At 38.4% G+C, this 23,185-nt stretch overlaps 2 protein-coding genes across 8 annotated transcripts in view; one reads left to right on the top strand and one right to left on the bottom strand.

Moving 5' to 3' along the window:
* Positions 1–22: 22 nt before the first annotated feature.
* LOC145500939 (ras-related protein Rap-2b-like) lies at positions 23–18,357 on the bottom strand. The gene is made up of 5 exons (XM_081480500.1): positions 13,164–18,357; positions 5,086–5,142; positions 2,347–2,420; positions 1,596–1,778; positions 23–948 (listed from the first exon to the last, which is right to left on the bottom strand). Exons 1-5 carry the CDS (start codon positions 13,228–13,230, stop codon positions 592–594), a joined length of 738 nt encoding a protein of 245 aa, XP_081336626.1. The 5' UTR covers positions 13,231–18,357; the 3' UTR covers positions 23–591.
* LOC145500894 (neuropeptide FF receptor 1-like) overlaps positions 5,130–23,185 on the top strand; it is a 45,333-nt gene continuing 27,277 nt past the window's right edge. For 6 of the 7 annotated variants that reach the window (XM_081480467.1, XM_081480433.1, XM_081480475.1 and 3 more), the window contains exons 1-2: positions 20,494–21,046; positions 21,645–21,677. The gene's annotated coding sequence lies outside the window, so the exon portion shown is untranslated. Of the gene's footprint in view, positions 5,182–20,493; positions 21,047–21,644; positions 21,678–23,185 lie in introns of those variants that run through there. The other variant, XM_081480441.1, reaches the window with a different exon arrangement.

The raw sequence follows: 23,185 nt of genomic DNA on the forward strand, positions 1-23,185 counted from the left end.
GCTTTTACAACTTAAACCTGAGTCTTTTAAGAACAATTTATGATTTTCTTCTTTTTTACAGATAATATTTAAGCCGAGTACAAATATATTGATGAAATCGTATACATTATGCTGAATTTCATTTTGGTGAACTTTACATAGTTGATATTAGCTTCTAAGTGTATTTTTCCCCTGATCGGCTAACACGACACGAGCCCTTAGCAGAAGTAACCGATTTCAAACCTTTAGTACGCCTTGAGCAACAGTTACTTCTTGTCTTGTGGTATACAATCCTATACCCTATACCAAAAAAATGAAGATGGTGTGGATTCTTTAGGAACCATCATCAAGGCTTCCTATTAAGGAGCCAATTTGGTAGAATCCATAAGGACCATGAAACAGACAATTTTAGAGAAGTTTGTTTTCTAGTTCCTGGCATTTTAATTCCCCTTCTTTTCAGTCCGTGTTTCCCAACGGCAGAAGGATCACATTTTATCTTGTCATATCTTTTGCATCTATTGAGTGTTCATGTAACAGCTGTACCAAGTCAACACATACTCCCTTGTCTTGACACGAATTACAATATTTGATAAGTATCTGGATATAAGTCCTCTAGATATCAGTGGCACCAAGATTTCCTGCTCCACATATAAACCCTCGTAACATACTTCTCCGTCCCCGTCTAGGGACACTTGACGTCGTTTCGTTCGGCCTCAAAGCTTGCAGTTTCTCCTTGCACTTTCTCTCCCTTAAAGACATATTTCGTAGAGAGAATCTTCGTCGTTCCCTTATGAAGGCTTTTCGAACCGAGTCAGCTCTCGCTTCTTTCATTTGCCGTGCAAGATTGATGAATACTTCATCAACACCAATGTCGTTCTTAGCGGAAGTCTCAAAAAACGGACAGGAAAAGGAGGCAGCGATTTTCTTTCCGTCTAGATATGAAACCTCACGGTCATCTTCTAAGTCGCACTATGAAAAGGCAACAGAAAAATAATACAGTGTGTTCAGCGCAAATGTTCAAGTAGGAGTACATGAACGCTGGATTAAATATAGCTCCACCCCAGCCATGATTTCGAAATTTACCTCGAGGCACAAGGATTCATTTGTTACCTCATTATTTTTTGCAAGGTAATATTTCCAGCGTAAATATTTTTACCATTCAGCAGACGATTCTCACATTAGCTGGTCGTCACATCAGTAGACACGTTAACGTTTTTCGAACAACCAGTTACGAAAATGGTGGCCTCCAACCCGAAATCGAAAGGTTAAAGACCGCAGGTTGTATTTGACGTTCTCCTTTGAGTGTTAAGGACAATTCATTTGAAGCGAAGACAAAAAGAATAGCTACCCTTCATAAAAACTCTCTACTCGCTTCCATTCGAAAGGGATAACGAAAGGAAAGATCGCCATCACAGCGACCAACAACAACAACAGATAGACAAAAGCAAACATACAAGAAAAAAAAAGTAAGCCTCACCGTGTTTCCAATCAAGACTATGGGAATTTGTGGTAAAATTTCCCTTTTTCAGTTCTAGCAGCGACGATTTGATCATGGAAAGCTTTGCGGGGAGTTCAAGTGGTCAAGCTAACATACAGAAAAAAATATTGAGCCTCACCTTGTTTCCAACCAAGACTAAGGGAATTTGTGGTATAATTTTGTCTTTTTCTCCTCTAGCAGCGATGATTTGTTCATGGAAAGCTGTGACTGAGTGGGAGCTCGAGTGGTCTGTGATGGAGTAAACCAACAGAAATCCGTCGCCACTCTTAATGTATTGATCCCTCATTCGCCGGAACACGTCCTTAAAATAATACGTAGAGAACTATTTAGAGAAAAGTACTAAACCTTGCTCAAGTCGATATCCTTTTGGCGGTTACTTTCATGTCGTCATTACATGCGACTGCTCTTAACTAATGAGCTCCAAAGTTAAAAAAGTTACAGATTTTTGCATGGATGCGATTGTTGCTCTCAACCGACAAGATAAATTGCAGTGCAAGACACTGCAATCAAAACAACTTCTACTGCATGTCAGGAACGTTTTGTCGTACTTCCAGAACCCCTTCTCACTAATTTTAACAACAGATTACCGTGTTTGATTTACAAACACGTTTATCAAATTTGAACAGCTGATATTTTGAGCGTTAGCCCTTCGTGGGAGAGAATCCTGGGCATATTAATCAGTATGACTAATTTACTCCATCAATTTCAAATTAATGATAAACTAAGGGCTTCACTTGTCAGCCAACAAAACAGCAGATCTACTTAGTTGTATCAGCAATATCACTTGGAAGCGTAAACGGAGGAACGGTCGTCTTCCTACACTCTTTTGACCATTGTGTTAAGTGAGCCTTTCTTTTTTGCATACTTACATTTCCTGCCGTGTCGATTAATTCAACTTTTAACGGGCACCCATCCACTTCGATATCAGTTTCGTAGTTGTCCTCTTGAAAATATAACGACAAAAATACAGCATTTTAGAAATAAGATGACATTAAGGTGAAAAATTGTTTTTAAAATTACTTAAGTTCGGTGTCAAAGACAAATTCCAGTTACTAGCTTCACGGTTTGTCTGTAAAATTTGAAAGAGATCTGGAAGGCGGTAAAATAGACATTGAAATTAAAGATCTTACCAAGTCTCGGAAAGCAATTTTAAGAACACCTTTTCTTTTTCAGTAAAGGTCATTTAAGGCACCTCAAAGTTGTTTCAACATCAGTTATGTACTTTAGATTCTGTTCAATTTAGAACTGTTTATATTAATGTTACGCAAAGTACCTCGGAGATCATGATGTTTCAATATTAGTGAACACTGCACTCTACTAAAGGTATATTGCTCATTCCTTAATTCGGTTGTTTGGATAAGAAAATGAGCAATAACGTGTCTTTCTTTTTGTATAAGGTTTAATAACAGTAGCGATAATGATAATGATGAGACTTTGTTCCTGCAGAAGTGCTTATATCCATTTTACCTACGACCCTTTCTTACCATAAAGCTTACGATAATGTATAATCAGTTCTCACATATTAAAACAAAAATGTAAAAAAAAAGCACAGGAAACCACATTAAACTACCCAGTAAAACTAATATTTTTATTGTGTCAAACTTTTTCTGACTGGATCATTAGGAAATTTAAAATACTAACAACAATAGTCAAGCTTTCTCACGTCGCGTGTTAAACGTTTCAGATTACTTGTTGCCTACTGAATAATATTCATCAAACACGGTGCGTTAAGGTGGCTTACTACAGTTTTACCAAGACTCAGCAGCGCGTTACGATCGCCTGCCAGTCGTCATGTTTAATCGCGCGTGCAAAAAGGACGCAAGTAATCCTAAGAACAAACGAAAACAACTTCAGCGCTTGATTAATGTTAAACCATTTTGGTATACGTAGCGCTAGTTTCAAAGTGCTTTCAAACAAACTTGTGTTTAGGCCTAGGAACAATAAAATATGCCGAAACAGGTCGATAAACAACTGGTAAAAGAGTTCCAATTTAATCTTGCTTTCACGCATGGCGTTCCATGAGCGGGCGCTTAAATGAAAAGTATGCACAATTTAATTCTCGTCCAAGGTTGTAAAAGCGAAACCTTGATCCAAGATTGCTCGAAAACCCACCGTACAACCCATGATGATATTTGCACAGTTGATTTGTAGGGGTGAATCGCGTTTGGGGCCGAAATTTTAAAAAAACATCTGTAAGACAGATTTTGCGCTATTGTTGAAGTAGGCAAAATTTCACATTTTCTTAGTTTGCAACAAAAAAAAAAAAAGATTTTTATTTTACTTGGCATAAATGTTTAATCATAACCAAATACTAATTCCTGAAATTTTGAATTGGGGTCATACGGGTGGATTTTGAGAAAAACATAATTAAACCCACTAGTACCCATTCTCTCCTTAGGTACTCGGTTGTTCAGTTTGGTTATTTGTTGCGTTTCCCATACAATGGTACAACAGTAATTAGGGAAGGGAAAACATCTTGAAAAATTTTTCAAAAGAGTTAAAAACTGGGCTCCGATACTCCATCAAAACTGTAGTAAGCCACCTTCCTTAAATCACATTTCCAAGCAAACTGACTCGTGATGCTGTTAAAAAAATTTAAAAAGGTTTTTTCTTTTGATATAAACTCCTGAGTATGTAGTTCGAGGAAAAAAGAAACGTTAACAAAAAAACAAGCAAGAACATACTGTGTATACAAGATTTAATTTCATCGTTAATTTCCCTTCAGACGGTTTATCCTCTTTTGAAAAGACAAATGATAGTCAGAAAATTCCTGTCACTAATTGATCAGTTCCCGCCCGTCAAAGTAAGCTAAGTGGGTACAGACAACTTTCTGAAAGCGGACACATTTTTTAAGGTAGAGAGCCAACATTTTTTAATTTCTAAGTAAAATTGCAACTTACAATAAAGTAGAGATTGAAAGGGCAACTGAGATTATCACATACGTTGTTTCCCTACCGCAGAACTAATATCAACATGCATGATCCGATTACATGAATCTTCACTGTTTTAACGATAACGTAGCGAAAACTGTATGGAAAGTATAACAAAGATTTAACAAGACTTGCAAAAATAACGATCTTGCTGCAGTTCTGACTTCATGCATCTCTCAGTATGGCTTCTTAAATAATAGGCCACATCAACTCTATAGAAAGCGAACAGCAGAAGCTGAGCTCGAGGATGTGCGCCTCTTTTAACTATGCAAGTACTTCTGCTTCAGAAGTGTTCTAGTGTGACTTGTAACAAAGAACTGCTCTCTTGTCGGGACTATATGAATGCGAGTACACTGACTCAAATGTCAATGAATACTGCCAACGAATAAAAGTAGAAAATACAAATTCAATATACAACCTGACCACAAAACATTTCACAAGTTTTACTAATAATTTCAGCAAACAAAGGAACCACTAGGTGTAGCGCACAAGTTGCGTTCGCGCACAAAAGAAAACAAATTAAACTCTGCTGGACTCTTTCAAGTGCTAATTTTATTTGTTTATAAAACTCGATAATTGAAGTCAGAAATGCGCATCGATCGATCTGAAATGTCATCACACGTATCTATCTGGCTGTTTATGCGGTCTACTGACACTTCACAAATCTGACCATCTTACCTATTGTTGGGTCATAAGTGCTCGAGAACTCCTTAGACACGTAGCGAATACTCAGCGCTGCAAATCAAGATAAAGTAGAATCAACAAGGGAGTAAGGTAGGTGTATAATGAATAACTCAAACGTACGTAATGTACTAGTGTAATAACGGTACTTCTAGACCCATAAAACCTGTGGAACAAAAATGCTTTCAAGATGTAGGCGAGATTCGATGTTAGGTTTGATTCAAGCTTATTAAAGCGCCGCTTGCTTGAAAAGACGTTTATAGCAACAAAGCAACCCTTAGAGTGAAATTGCTATATGCTTCCTCGTACCAAGCCAACATCATATCTTGAATTATTTGTTGGCATTTCAGCGCATGAAAACCATTGTTTCCGTTTATCAACTTTGACAAGCATTCGATGCATTGAAGAAACTTTTAAGCAGAGACATAACTCTAACGAAAGGGATAATTTACTTTTCCACTCACATCTGGAAAACAAAACTTAGTTTTCAAGATCAGCAGTGCTTGGGAAGTAATCATTTTTAAAAAGCTCTTTTAAAAGGGCACTCAAACACCAAGTCGCCTAACCTCAATTTAAACAAGTCTTGTAAGACTTTGAACGTTTCAAGTACGTTTAATTTAATCTTACTGTACGGATGATCAAGTAAACAACGACGGAAAGTGTGCTTTTCGGCTGGGATAACAAAATCGGGTATCATCTAGCTATCCGTGGACGTCTTCGGGACCACAAGGTCATCGACGTTAATTGAAGCTTTTAGATTAGATCCTTCCTTTATGTTCTCCAATCCACGATGGATTTCTCATGGAAAAAGCAAATGACTATGGGAATCAAAAAAGGATTTCACAGGAAGATCGCCACAACCACAAAAATTAGTTTAAGTAGAACTGGGAACGTACTGTGACAAACAGACCGCTCAAAGAAGCGCACTCGGTTGACGACCTTCAAGGTAACAAGGGTTTTTTGAAACGCCTGTATTTAGGGATATAAGTGATCCGTCTTCTTAATAAATTCGTGACCTAACTCGAGAGGCAAATCTGTTTTGCAGCAAATGAAGTAGTGAGTCTAATTTGGTAGATTTTGTCGATAGATCAGAGCAGCGAGGATTCCGGAAATCGAAGAAGGCACTTAAAATTCTCAGAGTTCAAGAATTAGAGTACAGTTATCAACATCAAAAAGTGAGTAAGCGTGCTTTCATCACGCCCATCGACATGTTATGAATAGCCACTGATAAAATAGAAGAACTGAAGTCATTAATCTCAATATTATCGTGATGAGCAAGTCATGTATATTAGTCTTTTTCTAGCGTGATTTTCCTTAAGCCGCTTTTCGATTCGATAACACGAAACATTGGAACGTGATGATAACATGCTTCAGCAAAACACCACGCAATATCCCTCTCTGCGTGATAGCTGCTATATTTTTTTTTATGAATAGACAACAAGGTACTGAACAACAGGCGCCGAAAGAAAAAAAAGAGACAACTTTGTGTGTTTCACACAATGTGCTTCAAAGTTAATTTAACTAATTTTGTTAATTATGATGGGTAAACACCATTTTGTGTCAATAGTAATAAGTGTATATTGGTCTTAATAACTTGGTGCTTGCTCTCTTGCTCAATACCAGTGTCTTCTGTTCTTTTAATGCTTACAAGGTTGACCTTTTAGCCATAACATAATACCAGCAAAGGATCACAATTAAGTTAGCAGGTTGTCGCAGAAGGAAACGAGAAAAGAAATTACATGAGTTTAACCTCCCACTTTCGTCATATCACGTTGCTGCGGAAACAAAGTAACTACACAATAACCGACCGCGGTTATGATCAAGGGAAGTCAGTTTGCTTCCATATAAAAGACCATTGTTCCTATCATACTTTGGAACTATTTACATATTGTGATATGGCAAGATAACACTCACAGTCCCGTATTCAGTACAGTGTTTATCATATACTCATCAATCATGCAAGGGGTAATTTAGTCAAAGTTTTTCAAAAGTGATTGTTTATAAATGTATTCGTTAAGCGTACTAAAACGAGGTTGTTTCATACACGAGACCTTTGGGGACTGACTGAGAAAAAGTTTCCTCGTTGATCCACAAGATTTAAAGCAACACAACATTCGCACAAGATTTAGATCAAAACTGAGCAAAATACGTTTCCCCTTCGTCTTAGACAAAATTGGGAAAATTCAACTCCTATCATTAAGATTCGTCGATGCTTTCTTCACCTGTTTTATTCACTTAGGTTTTTAATTATAGGTATTGAAATTATCCTTTTGTATCTAGTAAGACTGTTTTTCTTGGCAAGCATTCCAAAACTCCAATTAATTAATTAGTCATCCAGGCATTTAACCACATCTTCTATTGTCCTTTACTTATATGTTTTTTGTTGACTTCGAATTGGCTGAAATCGAACTGTGCCATAAAAATTACTAGTTTACCTTGGTAAACAAATATTTGAAAATGTTTCATTGTTAACATTGAAAACAGGGCCACCACTCGGTTAAGTGTGTGATTACTCAGGATCGAAGAAGTGATTTTCCACATGAGTGAAAACTGGTTCGGTAATCCATCAAATGCTGTAGTTAACAAAAAAAGCTGACAACATGACGTTAATTCTCGCATTAATCTTCGTGTGGGCTATATCATCTTTTAGCGTATAGTCAAGATCTTTTTGATGAGGAAAATAATACTGAAACAAAAAGAAATACGTCTACTAGTTCCATGAAACAATCACTGAATATTGCTTTTTTGTTCTATTAATGAAAAAACTTAGTCATCGGCAGCATCATGTCTACGTTCAGAACAAAACAAGCCAGGATAACTGTCGTCGGACTTTCGATCATTATTCATAATTATTTGCTACAGGTATCTGGAAACCCTAGCTGCAATAATATCAGTATACGACTTTGCAAATTTTAACCTCACGCGAAAATCAGTATATAACGCAAGTTTCGAAAAATGTTTCACTTGCTGGAATGCTCATAGTACTTTTATCACTAATTTTACCAAGAATATTTGAGGCAGCGGCAAACACATGGCTCAGATGGCTGACAGTGAACGTTTATAAAGGTAATGGTAAGCACGTTAGGTTACCGTTTGCTTTTTTATGTCTATTTTTAACGCACTATGCTTCACATGAAAACAAGGTATTCGCACTACAACAGCATCTGAGTAATGAGTCTAGTGAAATAAAATTCTCGAAGGGAACCTTCCAGTACTGAGTATGGAGATGATCAGTAAAACCACCGCAAAACCAATATCTTTGTGGTTAACTGTCTTAACTACTTCTTCGAATCAAATCGTGGGTGAGATTATATATAGTAATGAAAAATAGTCTCTCGGAAAAGGTTCAAGACGTTAATTTTTATTTCAGAAAGTATTCCCAGTTGCTGAAATGTGCAATTACCTCTGATAAAAGCTAAGATGAATGACAGTCATAAAAGCATACCGACACTTAATCAGATAAATTTGATTTGACAGATAATAATTTATGGTTCCCAAAATGCCTGCTAAATGTTCGAGACATATCTAATAACTAAACTGTTTTAACAGTTTAAAACTTTTCTTCACTTCTAAGAGTCACTTTATTGCTTAATCATCTGCCAAGAACACGAGCTCTAATAGGACGAACGAACAGATTTTCTGGCAGTGCGTTTGATTATAACCTATGCCATGCACTTATCTCGGAAAGCAGATGTCTACGGATAAAAAAAGTTACGATTATCGAGTTTCCTGTTTATGTTTATTTACATGTACATCATTTCGATTACAGGAAGAGATTTGCATGGATAAAACCTTATGATGATGTGATTTATCACGTTTTAAACATGCTGTGAAATCATGCTGTGTGAGTACTTGTAAACTACAAACCGGTTATGCACTTCACAACTTCTCAATGCTATCAGTACAGTGATTCTGTAAGAGGATTAAAAAAATTTCTTTCCATCAGCCATGGGTATTTCGAGACAGGGTGTATTAAAGAGTGGGTGTTTATCCTGTGCGTGGCGAGTATTAGAATACTCTAGTCGCATCATATCGACAAGATTGATTAGTTTGGACTAAGAACAAATTTATTATCCAAAATAGGCGACGATACAACTTGAAGAGAAGCCAAACACGAGTTTATGCCAGACTCTACATAACAAACTTATAGACGTCGTTGATGACACCAGTTAACTTACAAATTAGAAATTACTGTACCGCGCCATGATGCAAGGGTCAACCAGGACCAACTAGTATTATAACCAGCAAACTGATGATTCCATTTAATCCGTTCTTGATTTAAAACAAATTACAAAGCATCCTTTTGTTTTTCGTTCATTCCATGACTGCGGTTAACCGAAGAACTCGATATGAAATTCTCTATTCACCCTGCTGGCATCATCAGACTTAGGGTCCTTGGGGCAAGCATTGGACTGAGAAAGACAAATTCAAGAACCCTAATCAACTCATTGTGGAAATTGAGTCGTAGAAGGTTCATGTTGACTTGAAGGAACGGATAGACACCTGAATTCGAAGACAGAAACATCAACAGGTAATACGCAAACATTTAGTTGTACTTTAATAGCATTTAGCAAACGTCGCTTTGAGTAATTTTAAAAAGCTAATTTGGTCAATTGACGCTGAAAGATTTCAGACACTGTCTGTACAACTTGGTAATCTAAACATTTACTATATACAACGTCAGCAAACACTTTCTGAAAATGGCAATGACCCCATTCAAAAACAGTATTCGATTTCTAATATAAGTTCTGGCTTTGGGCAACAAGCGGGTTTTTGTGTTTATTGCCCAGCCAGTGCGTAATTTCACTCTCTATGGATCGATTGAAACGATAAGCGGTAGACAACAATATTGTTTTCGGCGGGAACTGAAGAAATGTCTCCCAGTGTATGGACTGATTATACCGTAAGTTCACACTTTTGTGTCGTTTTTGTACTGTGCTTCTCCTATTTTTGTCTTGCATAGTAGTTTCCTATTTTATTGCTTTGAAACAATCGCTGTTTTTCATTTGGCACGGCTGGTGACTGGGAGAAATTGTCGCCAAAAATGCTTGCTAGTGTTGTCCAATTAAGATTATTTCGTGAATAGGTCTGAATGCAGCTGTTTTAATTGAAATATGGTTTTCATGTATCGAGGTTTTAGCGTAAACCGAACGTGTTCGAGACTGATTTCAAGGGTTTCTTTTATAAGAACTGAATCTGGGTGCTGGAAATAATCTGTTATAAGTTACCTGCCGTTCTATTTGAAAAAGCTTTTATTCTTGAGTCGTTTAAACAGACTTGACTTGAAGCGAACTTGGAACATTTGACGATTATTGACTACAAGGCAACCAGACATTTCATAACTAAATTACATGTCATTTACCTCATCATGGGGTTGAAGCATGCCAATAATGAATGTTGCATTAATATTATGTTCCCCTGTTTTATATATTTTCACTAAAAGTACTAAAATAGCTTACGGTCATTCGAAACGTCCTAAAAAGGGCACTACATTTCCGCAAATCAATATGTTTGTTGTTAATGTTTTTGTTGTTGTTATTTTTGTCTTCGTGATAAAATAGGGTGTAAGCGAGTTACAACGAATATATTTTCAACTTCCAAGCTTTTGTGAACTCTTGGAAAGGTCGGCGTTTATCGTATATAAACGCAATGTTTGCACAGCTCAAGTGCTCTTTACAAATTGGATAAAAGAGTTAGGTCACTTAAAGATTTAAAGTCGAAGAACTCGGACACTATTGTGGTACATGCCATTACAACAAATCAGTTGAATTGCACAAGATGTTATACTGAAAAAATACACTGAATTTCATTCAAAAATTTCGTCGTTGTAAATGCACCAACGTCGCGACGGTACTCTAAAGCCAATGTTGTGTTCTCTCAGCACGTGGGCCTTCTACACGTACCACACTTATGGAGTTCAGTGGACCAAACCCTACGGGATTGGTGTTGTATTTCACTAGCCAAACCCAATCAATTTGCTTCCCAAAATAGGACTCAAAGCGGACACCTTTTCCTGCGTGGTTGTACAGTGTAATCAAAATAACGTGAAACAAGCAAAACCAGTTTTGGATTTTCCACTCGGCATAATCAACAATATTTCTCGGACATTTAGGCCTGGATTTCGTTTAGCACAGGCATATATCGCTATTGGGGACTCCCACAGCACAAACATAAGCACAACATCACTGTTTAGTCAGTAGTGAGGACGTGCATAACAAAGGCATAAGCACAAGCAGAACAAAGGTTTTTGTTCCTCTTAGGCTTGTCCTTAACGCTTATGCCTATATCATGTCAAGTGTTGTGAGCATAAGCATAAGCATAACCTCGCATTTTATCCTGTTTTACTTCATCGAGGAAGTATGGAATTGAAAATAAGGCATTAATATCGATTCTGCGCATGTATACGTGTTTATGCTCCTGTTGTGGGCGTCCTCACTACCGTTATGCTTGTGCTTGAGCTTAAGTTTCCAGGCATTTGAGGCTGATTTCCCTGAACTGTTTGCAACATATATCTGACGCACCCTCCGCTTATCCACAACGGTTTCCATCAATTGACGGAAATCGGTCAGGTTTTTCAGAATAACCCAGAAACCCAGGAAAAGGGACTTTAGGGGGGGATGGTCCTGGGCCGTCCCCTTTAGGAGCTTGTCGCTTGTTGTCTCGAGAAATCAGTCACCATTTATCCCAGATCCGCGACTGCTGTTGTAGGTTGAGCCCCTGGTCTCCACAGTAAGCTGAAAGTTTACAGGTCATCAAAAATAGACTGATATATGTTATTGACAATGAGTCTCTTGCTAGCATTTGTTTGCTTAGATTAAAATGACTAAATATGCTACAAAGTTTAAACGAATCATTTTTAGCGTGGTTTGGCTTGTTAGCGCGATGCCCAGAATACAGAGTTGAAGAACTTCCGTCAATGGCCGTCTTATCACTTTCAGTTTTCTGTTCAACACAGCGAACCACTCCAGGGCAACATATTATACGTTCGTGCCTGGCGTCAAAGATTATCCGAAAAGGTTTCAGGGTTACAGAAGGTTACATCTGTATTAAATCAGATAGCATAACTGAGATTCGTAAATCCTAGCATAATGTTGGCATGACCAGAACCATTAAGCAAATGATTCAGTTCATGGGTTCTACTGAAAACATAGTTTATGATAAGATAGTATTTCCTCGAATTTCCTTTTCATGAACCGTGACTTGGCAGTTCTTCGGTGAAACGTGAAAATGATCGTTGTGAAGTGTGATCCACCAAATAGCCGCGAACCGTGATTTACTAACAACAATGAACCGCAAAACTAAAATTGAGTTTGATTTTGTCTCGAAAAGTGTAGTTTTGTGGCCATCGCGTGAAAGATCCCGAACTCGACAAAATTATACGTGAGACGTTTTTATTTTCGTTGGCAAGAACTTCCGAGTCGCGTGACTCTCTAGCTGGGCCTATATTAGACCCGTCAATCAAACAGATGTCTGGTGCTGTCAAAACAAATCCGACCCAGAGCTCGCAATTTGAAATCTCCTTATTGATTTTTGCTTATTTCTCTCATTCATACTTTGGAGAATTTAGCGCTACATAAGAAGAATTACATCAAGTTCAGTGACACCGAATGAATGGCCTCCTGTTCGATTGACGGTGTGATAATATCAGATGCGAAAATAAAAGCAAAGTACCCTCATTCTTGAGAATGAAGGGATTAACTGAAAAACATAACCGTGCTCAGGGATTTTTTAAATGGCAACGCGTATCTCGATTGTAGCTCTAAACAAGAACATTGCGTGCATGCAAACAAAGTTGAAGTGATCGTAATCTGTGGTGAACGTGTTGCATAGTTTACATGACAGGTTATCATGCAGTCTTCCTACTTGACAACGAACTGGTTCAGATGTAGGACCATGTAGTGCTACCAGAGTATCCATAAAAAAAATTGTATGCCTTGTATTAGCAGAAGTTTTAATACCAACATTTCACGAAAGTCCACTGTTTTGGGGATAATTTCGAATCAGCTGATCGCTGCCTCGATTCAACAACGCTACAGATCACAGAAGTGAATTATTTCGGTACGTTATAGTCTTACCGGACTTCCCAACTCCTGCGTCGCCGAAAACGATCACCTTAAAAGGTTTATCGTGATCCTCATTCATCTTCCTGAAGATTGCCTCACAAGATGTCGTTCTACATTTAGCGCGTCTCCACTACCAATCCTGACACTATTTCACTGTCTTTGGCCTCCAACCAAAATGCTAGTACGATTCACCTTGAAACTGTAAACGAACACGACCACTAGGCCCAAAGGTGAACAGATTTGCATCAGAGTTGGTTCACATCCGAGCAATCTAATCGAAATCTAACGCTGGCGCCTAAGATGCAGCTTCTCGAGGTTGCAGCAACATTAAATGTACGCAGAAGTAAAATTCTGACCTCTAGAAGGAGTCGTCGCGTGATGGACAGCATGAGCTTCATTACAGTGACATTTGATTGACAAGGAGTATTTGATATCGAACCACGTAGGAAATTGCAGAGATCGGTGCCTTTTTTTTTGTACCGGAAAAAGAAAGAGAATGATGACCCGATATCAAGAACTGTTTAGTCTTGCCAATTCTACTCACTCCACGCACATTCTGTACCAATTTTACTTACTTTTATTTACCTTATTCATCCGTTAGTTTGTTTTGGAATGCCCACATTATAAACGTCATCGCTTCTGCATGCGTTGCGTGCCATTTGTAAGTTTCTTCTAACTTTTCATATCAATCCAAGGACCACCCCCGCAGTTTATCGGGCGTTCGATAACCGGAAATGGGCCGTTTAATGAGAGAGGCCTGTTTGCCTCGACTGCTTCTGAGCGAGCTGCTTCCTGTATTGATATAATTATAATCATGAAATGCTGCGTTCTTACGTAAACTTTGAGGAAAGTTGATGCGCGTAGCCTGATCTGAAATACTATGCACACTCTTTTAGCTACACCACTTATGCAGTTCATCGATAAAGACGATAAACTACTAAATAATTCACCCCCTCCCTTGTTCGGAATTCATGACTCGTAAAGAATAAAATTAATCGATTAATCAAGGTTACATTTCTATCGGTTAGATTATCAGAGAATATAGAGTTTCTCAGACGCGAAAGGGAATGCAGTCATTACTCGCCTAAATGACACCCCGCTATTACCGACAAAAGCTACATCCCCGGCCAAAACTACAAAGAAACGTATGGAAACAACTTCCGCTATTAAGAAATTGCGCACACTTCATGTGATCCCAACTAATTTCATTGTTCGCTTTTCGTCACAACAGACTTGGACGTATTGAATGACATAATTATTCTGCAGTCTTGGAATGTTAACTAGTTTGTACACTGTCTCAAAAACTATAATCTAGTCTATTTACCATTAAATATAAAGAGCATAGAGCAGTAAAAGTTATATCTGTTATATGTGACACTTCACAACCATCTATCCCGCTATTGCGGACTCACGCTATAGCCAAAAGAACTCAAAGGCGGTGCCGACAAACTTCCCGAGCGTGTCCGCTAAAACAAGGGTTGACTGTACGGGGAGACTGAAAATTGAGTTGGGTGGAATTCCGAAAGACCAGAATAGACAGTTGTAGACAATAGTTCCTGTTGTTGCAACTCCTGCTGCTGCTCAGTATTGCTGTTACTGTCATTTGACGGATCTATCCGGCAGAATTCGATTTCCAAATGTGGTTAATTGGCACGAAGACACTTCGAAAATCGTCTGTAGTGCACTCCCACTTCCCTTTGGATTCGTAACAAATGCTAATTGGCCGATATTAGTCCAGCTGTTAAGGGACAAAATTGTTCGTTTTTTGATAAAAACATCAAACTTGGCAGGGTAGCTAACCTCCATAAGACAAATATTTCCTGATATGAAGCCATGCCAAATTTGCTTCCAGAATCATGGAATGCGCATGTCAAAAATATAGTATACAAGGCCCTTACATGGGAACGAGGCTGATGCAAAATACCGCTTATTTTGGCCTTCTGGGACTACTATGCCTAATATCTTGCTTTTCTTTTAATACAACAAATTAACTAATGCTTTTGAGTCTTAAATGATGTCACGTGACGTGATAGTCACGTGACCATTATTTTCAATTACCAGCAATAGGCACTGATGAAATCATTACCATTTTTTACGTGCCAATTTTATCATTTGCAATGTAGATTCTATTGTCTAGAGTAGGAAATTCAAACCTTAAATGTATGTTTGGGATTTACCAAAAACTTAATATCAGAACTATGCATCAAATCGAAGCCGAGATACAGAGTCAATTTATATAGGTTTCATTGACATGATTTTCGTGAGTTACTTGCTTAGTGTGATTGAGACACCTTCTATTTCGCGTTTGAGACTTTCAAATATGCTGGAATAGATCAGGTATGTTACAATAAACACTTGCTGAACTTTTTGGTCTGAAGGAAACGTTTTGAAAAACAGCTTTCATTGGCTATAACGTTCCTATGCCTGCCTTTAAAAACACTAGCTGGAAAAAGGTTCTTTTAGTTGCAATTTCCACCACAATTGCACAAACCGGTACGGTCAAGATTAGTCTTCAAGCATATGTTAATAACTTACAACAATATTCTACTTATAAACCTGATTTCCATGAATGCCGTGTGTTTAAAAATTACGATAGAGAAAGCGTTTAAATTGACTTAATGAACCAAACTCTCTAATGTTACAGGGTAAGCTGTTGCAAAGGGTTGCACCGCTGTAAAACTATTTTTCATGTAGTTAGTTCTCGGAAAGGGAACAACAAGTTTGTTAACCGAGTCCCTCAGAGCATAATTTGATTCATTTCGCGTTACAAATTTAGAAGTGAGATATTCGGAAACCAGACCGTTTAAAGACTTGAAAACCATTAATTAGAGCTTTCTGAATTTGATGTTGAAATTGCAAGTCTTTCCAGCTGAGTCTGTAAAACAAGGAATCGACATCAGCGTCACAGCCCGATGAAGTTATTACTCGTGCAGTACAGTTTTGTTGTTTTCGTACCTTGTTAGATAATGTTTTGCCACAATTACCCCAGACTAGGTTGCAGTAATCAAAGTGAGGTTGAACTAGAGGTACAAATGGCTTAACTCGCTTTAGGGCTCCAATTGCAGTTCTAAGCGATCTTTTTGCACATTTTATCAGTGTGGGAATGCCATGTTAGATTTTCATTGATATATACTCCAAGTGATTTCACAGAGGAAACTTGTTCAATCGGAACATTACCAATGGAGAGTTCGAGTGTATCAGATAGAGTACTTAATCTTTGCCTGGAGCCGATCAACGGAAATTCCGTTTTTGTAGCGTTCAAGGGAAGTCTGTTAGACACAAGCCATTTGCTTAGCTTTTCAAGGTCGTGATATAGACTAGACTGAATCAGACGCAAATCAGAACCAGCATATTAAAGTGATGTGGGTGTCATCATCATGCATTCTAGGTACGCTAAACGATAGACAGTTACGCAAATCGTTAATATAAATTAGAAATAAAAGAGGACCAAGGATGGTTCCCTGTGGCACACCACATTTATGAGTAGTTAAGTCAGAGAGAAAGCCATTAACGGAGCACCGTTGTGTGCGATTAGTCAAATATGATTTAAACCAATCAAGAGTTTTCCCATGAGTTCTGCACCGAAATTAGTTATATCCCGTTAAGCCAGACTTTCGTGCGGAAATTTTCCAACTTTGATTTTTTTCTGAGAACTTTACCACTGCAACCTGATGAGTTAGTTATGTCAGAAATGTAAAAAAAATGGGGGTTCACCGAGAACATGCCCGAAAGAACACCGTAAATCTGAAAAAATCGGGCTTCGTTAGCGAATAAGGCCACAGTGTCTGTAAGCCCAAAAATATTGCAAGTAGATCTTTGAAATGAAATGTTCTCTGCCAAATATTGTTTCAGTGGACCTATTAGGTGAATTTAGTAAACTGGTGAGGTTCCTTAAAGAACAAGTTCGCATTTAGCGACCATAGTTTCACGCGCCTTGCAGCCGCAAGATGGCAGGATCCGATGTCCCATGGGTAGAAATCTTTTTAACTTCCCACATTGATTTTCTGTTCATTTTTGGACGATGTGGAGATAATGGTAAATAAAATCTGTTTCTGGAAAGAAAAGTAGGGGTCACGGAACGTCCAAGATCGTTAAATCCAGGCAAAGCTATAGCAATAGCCATCTGTCCTATCATTGCTTATTTTATTTCTTAGCGCGAGCTCTCATGCATGACGTGACTTGTGAATTTGCATGCGCAGTAAGGATGCGCAGAAACAATTAGTGCGATTAGTGCTAAACAATTAGGTGGCTCCCTAAAGTATTTACGAACACCCTTCCTATGGAGCGCGAGTTAGAAAAGGAAACTTAGTTAATTTCTCTTAACGTTTTCCCTGTAGAGATTTACCAGTTGGTTAGCTCAATTGGGAGAGCGCCGGACTGCTGTGCGGGAGGTCGAAGGTTCGAGCTCCAGACCGGACCAACACTCAGGGTCTTAAAATAACTGAGGAGAATGTGCTGCCTTTGTAATTACATCTACAAATGGTTAGACATTCAAGTCTTCTCGGATAAGGACGACAAACCGTAGGCCCCGTCTCACAGCACTTCACTGATCTGGTTCTTGTGGGACGTTAAAGAACGCATGACACTGTTCGAAAAGAGTAGGGGACGTAGAACCCGGTGTCATGGTCTATCTGACTTGTGCCGGTCATTGGTCTGGGTTGGGTAAGGTGAGATCATACATGGACTGAAGTGGCTGCAAAGTGCGCCTTCATATGCTGACGTCCGATCTCACCCCTCTGGTTCCTCCGCAATTCAGCCTTTGGCTGCAAGGGAGGAAATTGGCACCAACTACCTACCTACCTACCTACCTACCTACCTACCTACCTACCTACCTACCTATCTATCTATTGATCTATTGATCCATCTGGGTACTGTTGAAATAAGGCTTATTTTTTGGTTGTCAATTTTTGGATTAAGGCCGTTACTATGGCAACACCTCATCTAATGACAGGCAGATATATTCCTCATTTTGCCCTAAACTCCTTAATATTTATACTCCCTTTCGGTAAAATGTTTTTATACTTTGCCACATCATGGAAATGATGTTGCGTGACATTTTGAATTGATAAAAAGTCAAGGTTGTTCAGACGGTTTTTTCCAATATTCTGTAATTTTTCATTCTTCTAAATATATTAAGTTAGCTCTGACAGATTTTAACAAAATAGGTTATTTTATAGGAATTGTATGTGGTTACAACTGAGCCAAATTAAAAAAAACGCAGCGAAGGAAACGCGAGAAAATTCACAGTCAGTTTTGCTTTTTGTGCTCATGTTGACGTCCGTAAAAATCGAAAAACACTGACGTTTTCCTTTGAGCGCGCGCAGATTACTTGAGCTTTCGTCCTATGCGCGCGTGCAATCGTGAAATTATAGTAAGCCACCTTAAGCAAATCACTTCAGTAGCCAACATAGATCCATGCCTTGTCTAAGTCTCGATTTGATGAAGAGCCCCAATATGACACTGTACATGCCGAAACACAAGTTTCCAAGTTGGAATCTCTGATAACTCTATATGTAATGTTCAAAATGATTACTTCTTTTTATTTGCGAGGAAAAACGAGGAAGTAGAGAAATAAAAATTATTAATCGTATTAATGCAATATTCGGTATTATTTTGTTTATTGAAAATGATGGTCACGTGACTAATCACGTGACAAATTTTTAGACTCCCAGATACTTTATAAGTTGCTGTTGTATTAAGAAGCAAGAAATCTAGGCAAAGAACTCCAGAGAAAGCTTAGAAATAAGCATTTTAACTCAGCCTCGTTCCCATGTAAGGGCCAAATATGTAATTTTTTGACATGCGCGTAGCATGTTTGTGGGTGTAAATTTGGGATGGCTCCATATCAGAAAATGTTAACCTTATAGAGGTTAGTAACCCTGGGAAGTTTCATACTTTTATCACAAAACGAACAATTCTGGTTATTTTTGGCTCTTAACAGCAGGACTAATATAGGACAGGCTGTCACTAAGCCTCCGACTGTGCTGTTATTTGCGAGTTACGGGACTGATTATCGATGCATTAGGTGAGAGGTGAAACTGAAGAGGAAAATAACGGGTTTAATAGAATTTACAATCAATAATGAACAAAAGTTCATTTAAAATGTGCTATTTTTAGTGCTCAGCTTATTGTATCAGGACAGTTATGACTACTGTGTCGTGTCAAATTACGATTAAAACATTACTATCGGGAACTAAGAGTTTATTGCCGGGAGGGACTCCCATATTAAATGGTCGGGGATGCTCGTCGCAAAATTTGAATTACATCTAGTATTCTGAGCTGGAAGCACAAATATCGACTAAAATCTGAACATATTCACTCGCGTGTCGGTTTATCCGTGGTTTATCGTCAACAAACTGCGACTGGCAATAATTATTATTTCCGCTGATGAATAAAAATAGTCATCATTTACGTTGCTGGTTCTTAGTTCCGGCTTACCCTTACAGGTCTTGGCTGCAGAGTACTCTTCCATCGATTCAATTTTGACCTTTGCTGGATACAGACTGAACTATTTGTGGCCACTGGAACTATTTAAGTCAACAAATGTAATCAAAATATAGCCAATGTAAAATGGCTGCTCTCACGGTTAAAAAGCCAAGGCGATTCAAAGTCGTGTTCATGAACAGAATAAATAACTGTTGTCCTAGTTAGGTAACAAAAGCACGTCATCTCGCATCCTGACCAAACAGGCCACACACGGTCTAAAGGGCACGCGAAGGAAACGAAACTGCGAATGGGTGCGAAAAATAAGGAGCAGGGAAGGGGGTGAGGAGAGCGCACCACCCCCTCCCCCCTTCTCGCTCACCCCCTCCCCACCTCTCCCCAAAGTTTTGCTCACCCCAGGCGCGCTCCTTTGCTCTCCCGCTTGCCAGCTCGCTTGCTCGATCTCTCCGCCTGGGAAAGGAAAGGAAACGGTTGCTACGCAGACTACGCACGGTCCAGAATAAAAACTACTAGAAACGAACGATCGCGAACGATCGGAAAAGCAAATCCTCTAGTATGCACGTGCTTTGCGATGATGTAATTTGTTTTCGCCAAAAAATCTCACTCCAGTGTGCATTAGCACTACATTCCTTTGTCGAATGCAATCTGAGTAAAAAACCAGTTCAAAGAAAACCCCGAAACATCGAAAACAACGAAAGAAGCCACAAAAGAGAACTGAAGAATGACGTAGCAGATGAACACGAAACGAGGCAAAAAGCCCCTGAAAAAATCTAGAGGGGCGGCCAATTTGCTTTTTTTCACAAAAAATCTCGATTTCTTTTGGCTGCAACCAGAGCGAAACGAAATTAGGATGCGTTCTCTCGTTCCTCGAGAACGTAATTATTTCTTCGAGTGCGAGTTGCCCCAACCCGGGGTAATCAGTACTTCCGGAACAATACATTACGCTCTTTCCCTTCTCTTGCCAACAAATCGATTTCAGTATGTTTCTTTAGCCTTCTTTGAGTCCTCCTTTTTCAAAAGTATACGTTAAGCCTCTACTGAGGTCAATTTGCAGTTGTCAGTGCATGTCAGCCGGTTATCTCAACTGGCTAGTCTATGGTACTCTTGTTTTTCGATAACATTATTTTAATAACGACAATAATGTCTGCAAGGAATTTTAAAAGGTGGTGAAAGCATAAGTCACGAGGGTAACCTTGGGCCTAACATTAAAGATCTCCTGGCAAATAAACACAAAGCAACTTGGACTGGAGTCTTGCTCTGTCTGAACTCGTCTTAAAGTGTAGAAGACTCAGACAAATACGGTGCAATGAGTTTTGAGCTTAATATATTTGCCATATGTTCACGAATTCTCTGTACATGATGTGATTCAGTTAGAGCGAGATCTGTCAGTTGGTAGGTAATCTTGTGTCATCAAAATCATAACGTTGGTGGATCACAGACTGAGACTGAAGGTATATCTTGACAATTTTGTGTTTTTCTTGATTCAGAAAGCGGATAAGCACAATTTACTACATAAAACATCATCATGGTGCAGCACGATTTACATGGCAAAACGTATATGATAAAGCATCAAGTCAACAAAAACGTATCGAGCCATTGCTAAAGTCAGGATCATAGACTCATTCGATCGTAACTGCTTCATAGTCCGACACTTAGACGTAACGCTGCTTTTAAATGAGCAATCAAATAGTCAACTAAACGATACAATTAAAATCATTAAATAGGGTTCTTGGCAGGCCAGTTGAAATCATTAAAAACATTGTCCTTCTTCGTAACATTCAGGTCCTGATCATGACAAACAACGAAATCAATGAAAGTCATTTTTAGCGGAGTAGCCTGAGAAAAGGCCAGGCGATACAACGCAGATTGAGTGAAAGACAAAGTGAATCATGAAGTGAAACGTGTTCAGTCAGCTTTTCCTTTACTGTGTGTTGGTAATTTAAGTAGGCTTAGCCAGCCAGTCATGTTCACTTCGGGCAGTAACTTCTTTAGTAGCTGTTGTACAATAATAATTGTTTTTCTTTCTGTATATTTATGTTTTCTCCACAGAAGGAGTTCCAATAAATGGGATATTCTCATTACGTAAGTTCCTTTTTTTTAAATAGAATTTTAGTTTATTACCACAGGTGAGACACTGAAAAATGCAAGAAACAAAGCAACTTCGTCGGCACTGTTAAATGCAGTATTTAAAATAGACTTAATTATAAACACAGTTGTTTGACTAACTTAACCTTTGCTCAGCTAATTATAAATCCTGATGAGAACTTTTACTTTTACGTTGGAGCAGAAAGAGCTTCTTTATAGAACAGTGTCTTTAAATATAAAGATAAAAACAAAAAATGACATCGATCATACGGGGCAATTAAAATAGTTCTCATAGCGAAATCTAATCAAAGGAGGATCACAAAAATGTACACTAAATTACACTAAATAACTGAGGTCAAATTTGCAACAATATAAACAAATAACCTCACGTACAATAGGAGCATCTGTTCTTAATTACTAATTATTGTTGCTTGTTTTACTAATGTACACTTTGGAGTTGGCGAGTCTCCTGGACGCTTTATAATATAATAACAGCACGCTGCGAAATGCTATAAAAAGTTCAATGTGTTTCGAAAACCACCTTCCTAGCGAAGTGACAGAAATATACGTCTTCGTCAACTGTCATATTAAGCACGTCAGTTATTTTTTGTAATCTGTAAAGACGTTCATTAGCTCGATTTGATCAACACGTTACGTCGTTGTAGTATTTATAATGACACACAAGTTTCACAACTGATAAACGTTGGAAGTGAAATTATTATCAGTTGAAAGAAAGGTGACAAGTGATAAGAAAGGACAATCATTACATCCGTCTTTATTTCGTTAACCACTGCATGGCGGTGACTTTGCAAATAAGCGTAGTACAAAGGAGACTTACAGATCTATGTACCTCGAGTGACAAAACGTAGCATTGTACGCATTTAGTTGCGGGCGCCTTGGCTGTCAGGCATTTCAAAAGAAATATTAACTCTCACTCTGCATGGCTCAGTGTTGACATGAAGAACCTCATAAAAATGCAACATTCAATCTGCTGGACGAAAAACAAAGTCGCAGACGTCCATGAGCGAGATTGATCAAAAAGAGCAACTTTCTTCTTAGAAATACAACAGCCTATGTAGTGTCTGTAAAAATTGCAATGTCATGTCGTTCCCATCATTGTGATTTTTCAAATCTATTTCCAGGTATACCAGACTCGTTAAAATCTCAAACATCAAATTGAAATTGGTCCCAGGCGACTGTAATACAGCACAGTTGTTCACTTCCCAGCAAAATGTCAGCCGTGGCTTTCCATGTGGTAATTCAAGTTTCACTCAACGGTTATGCATGCATATCCAAAATCCACAGCACTGATAAACGTTTCTCATGTCAATATTTCAAAACCCTCCACAGACAAACAGCACAATAATATTGGTAGTTTTGAAACACATTCCCGGCGCTAAATTTTCTTTTCCAATATTAGATTTCTGACTATGTTCCGAAACTTAAGGGAGTAAACAAATTGCGTTTTTAATTCTTACGCTACAATCTCCTTATCGTCTATGTTA

Source organism: Orbicella franksi, chromosome 1 (genome assembly GCF_964199315.1).
Source record: "Orbicella franksi chromosome 1, jaOrbFran1.1, whole genome shotgun sequence".
Taxonomy (NCBI): domain Eukaryota; kingdom Metazoa; phylum Cnidaria; class Anthozoa; order Scleractinia; family Merulinidae; genus Orbicella; species Orbicella franksi.

Excerpts from the sequence above, each read along its gene's own strand:
- LOC145500939 (XM_081480500.1), bottom strand. The coding sequence starts at position 13,230 with ATGAATGAGGATCACGATAAACCTTTTAAGGTGATCGTTTTCGGCGAC. Across the intron at positions 5,143-13,163 it reads CGCAGGAGTTGGGAAGTCCG|CGCTGAGTATTCGCTACGTG; the intron begins GTAAGACTATAA and ends CTTGATTTGCAG. Across the intron at positions 2,421-5,085 it reads CACTTATGACCCAACAATAG|AGGACAACTACGAAACTGAT; the intron begins GTAAGATGGTCA and ends TATATTTTCAAG.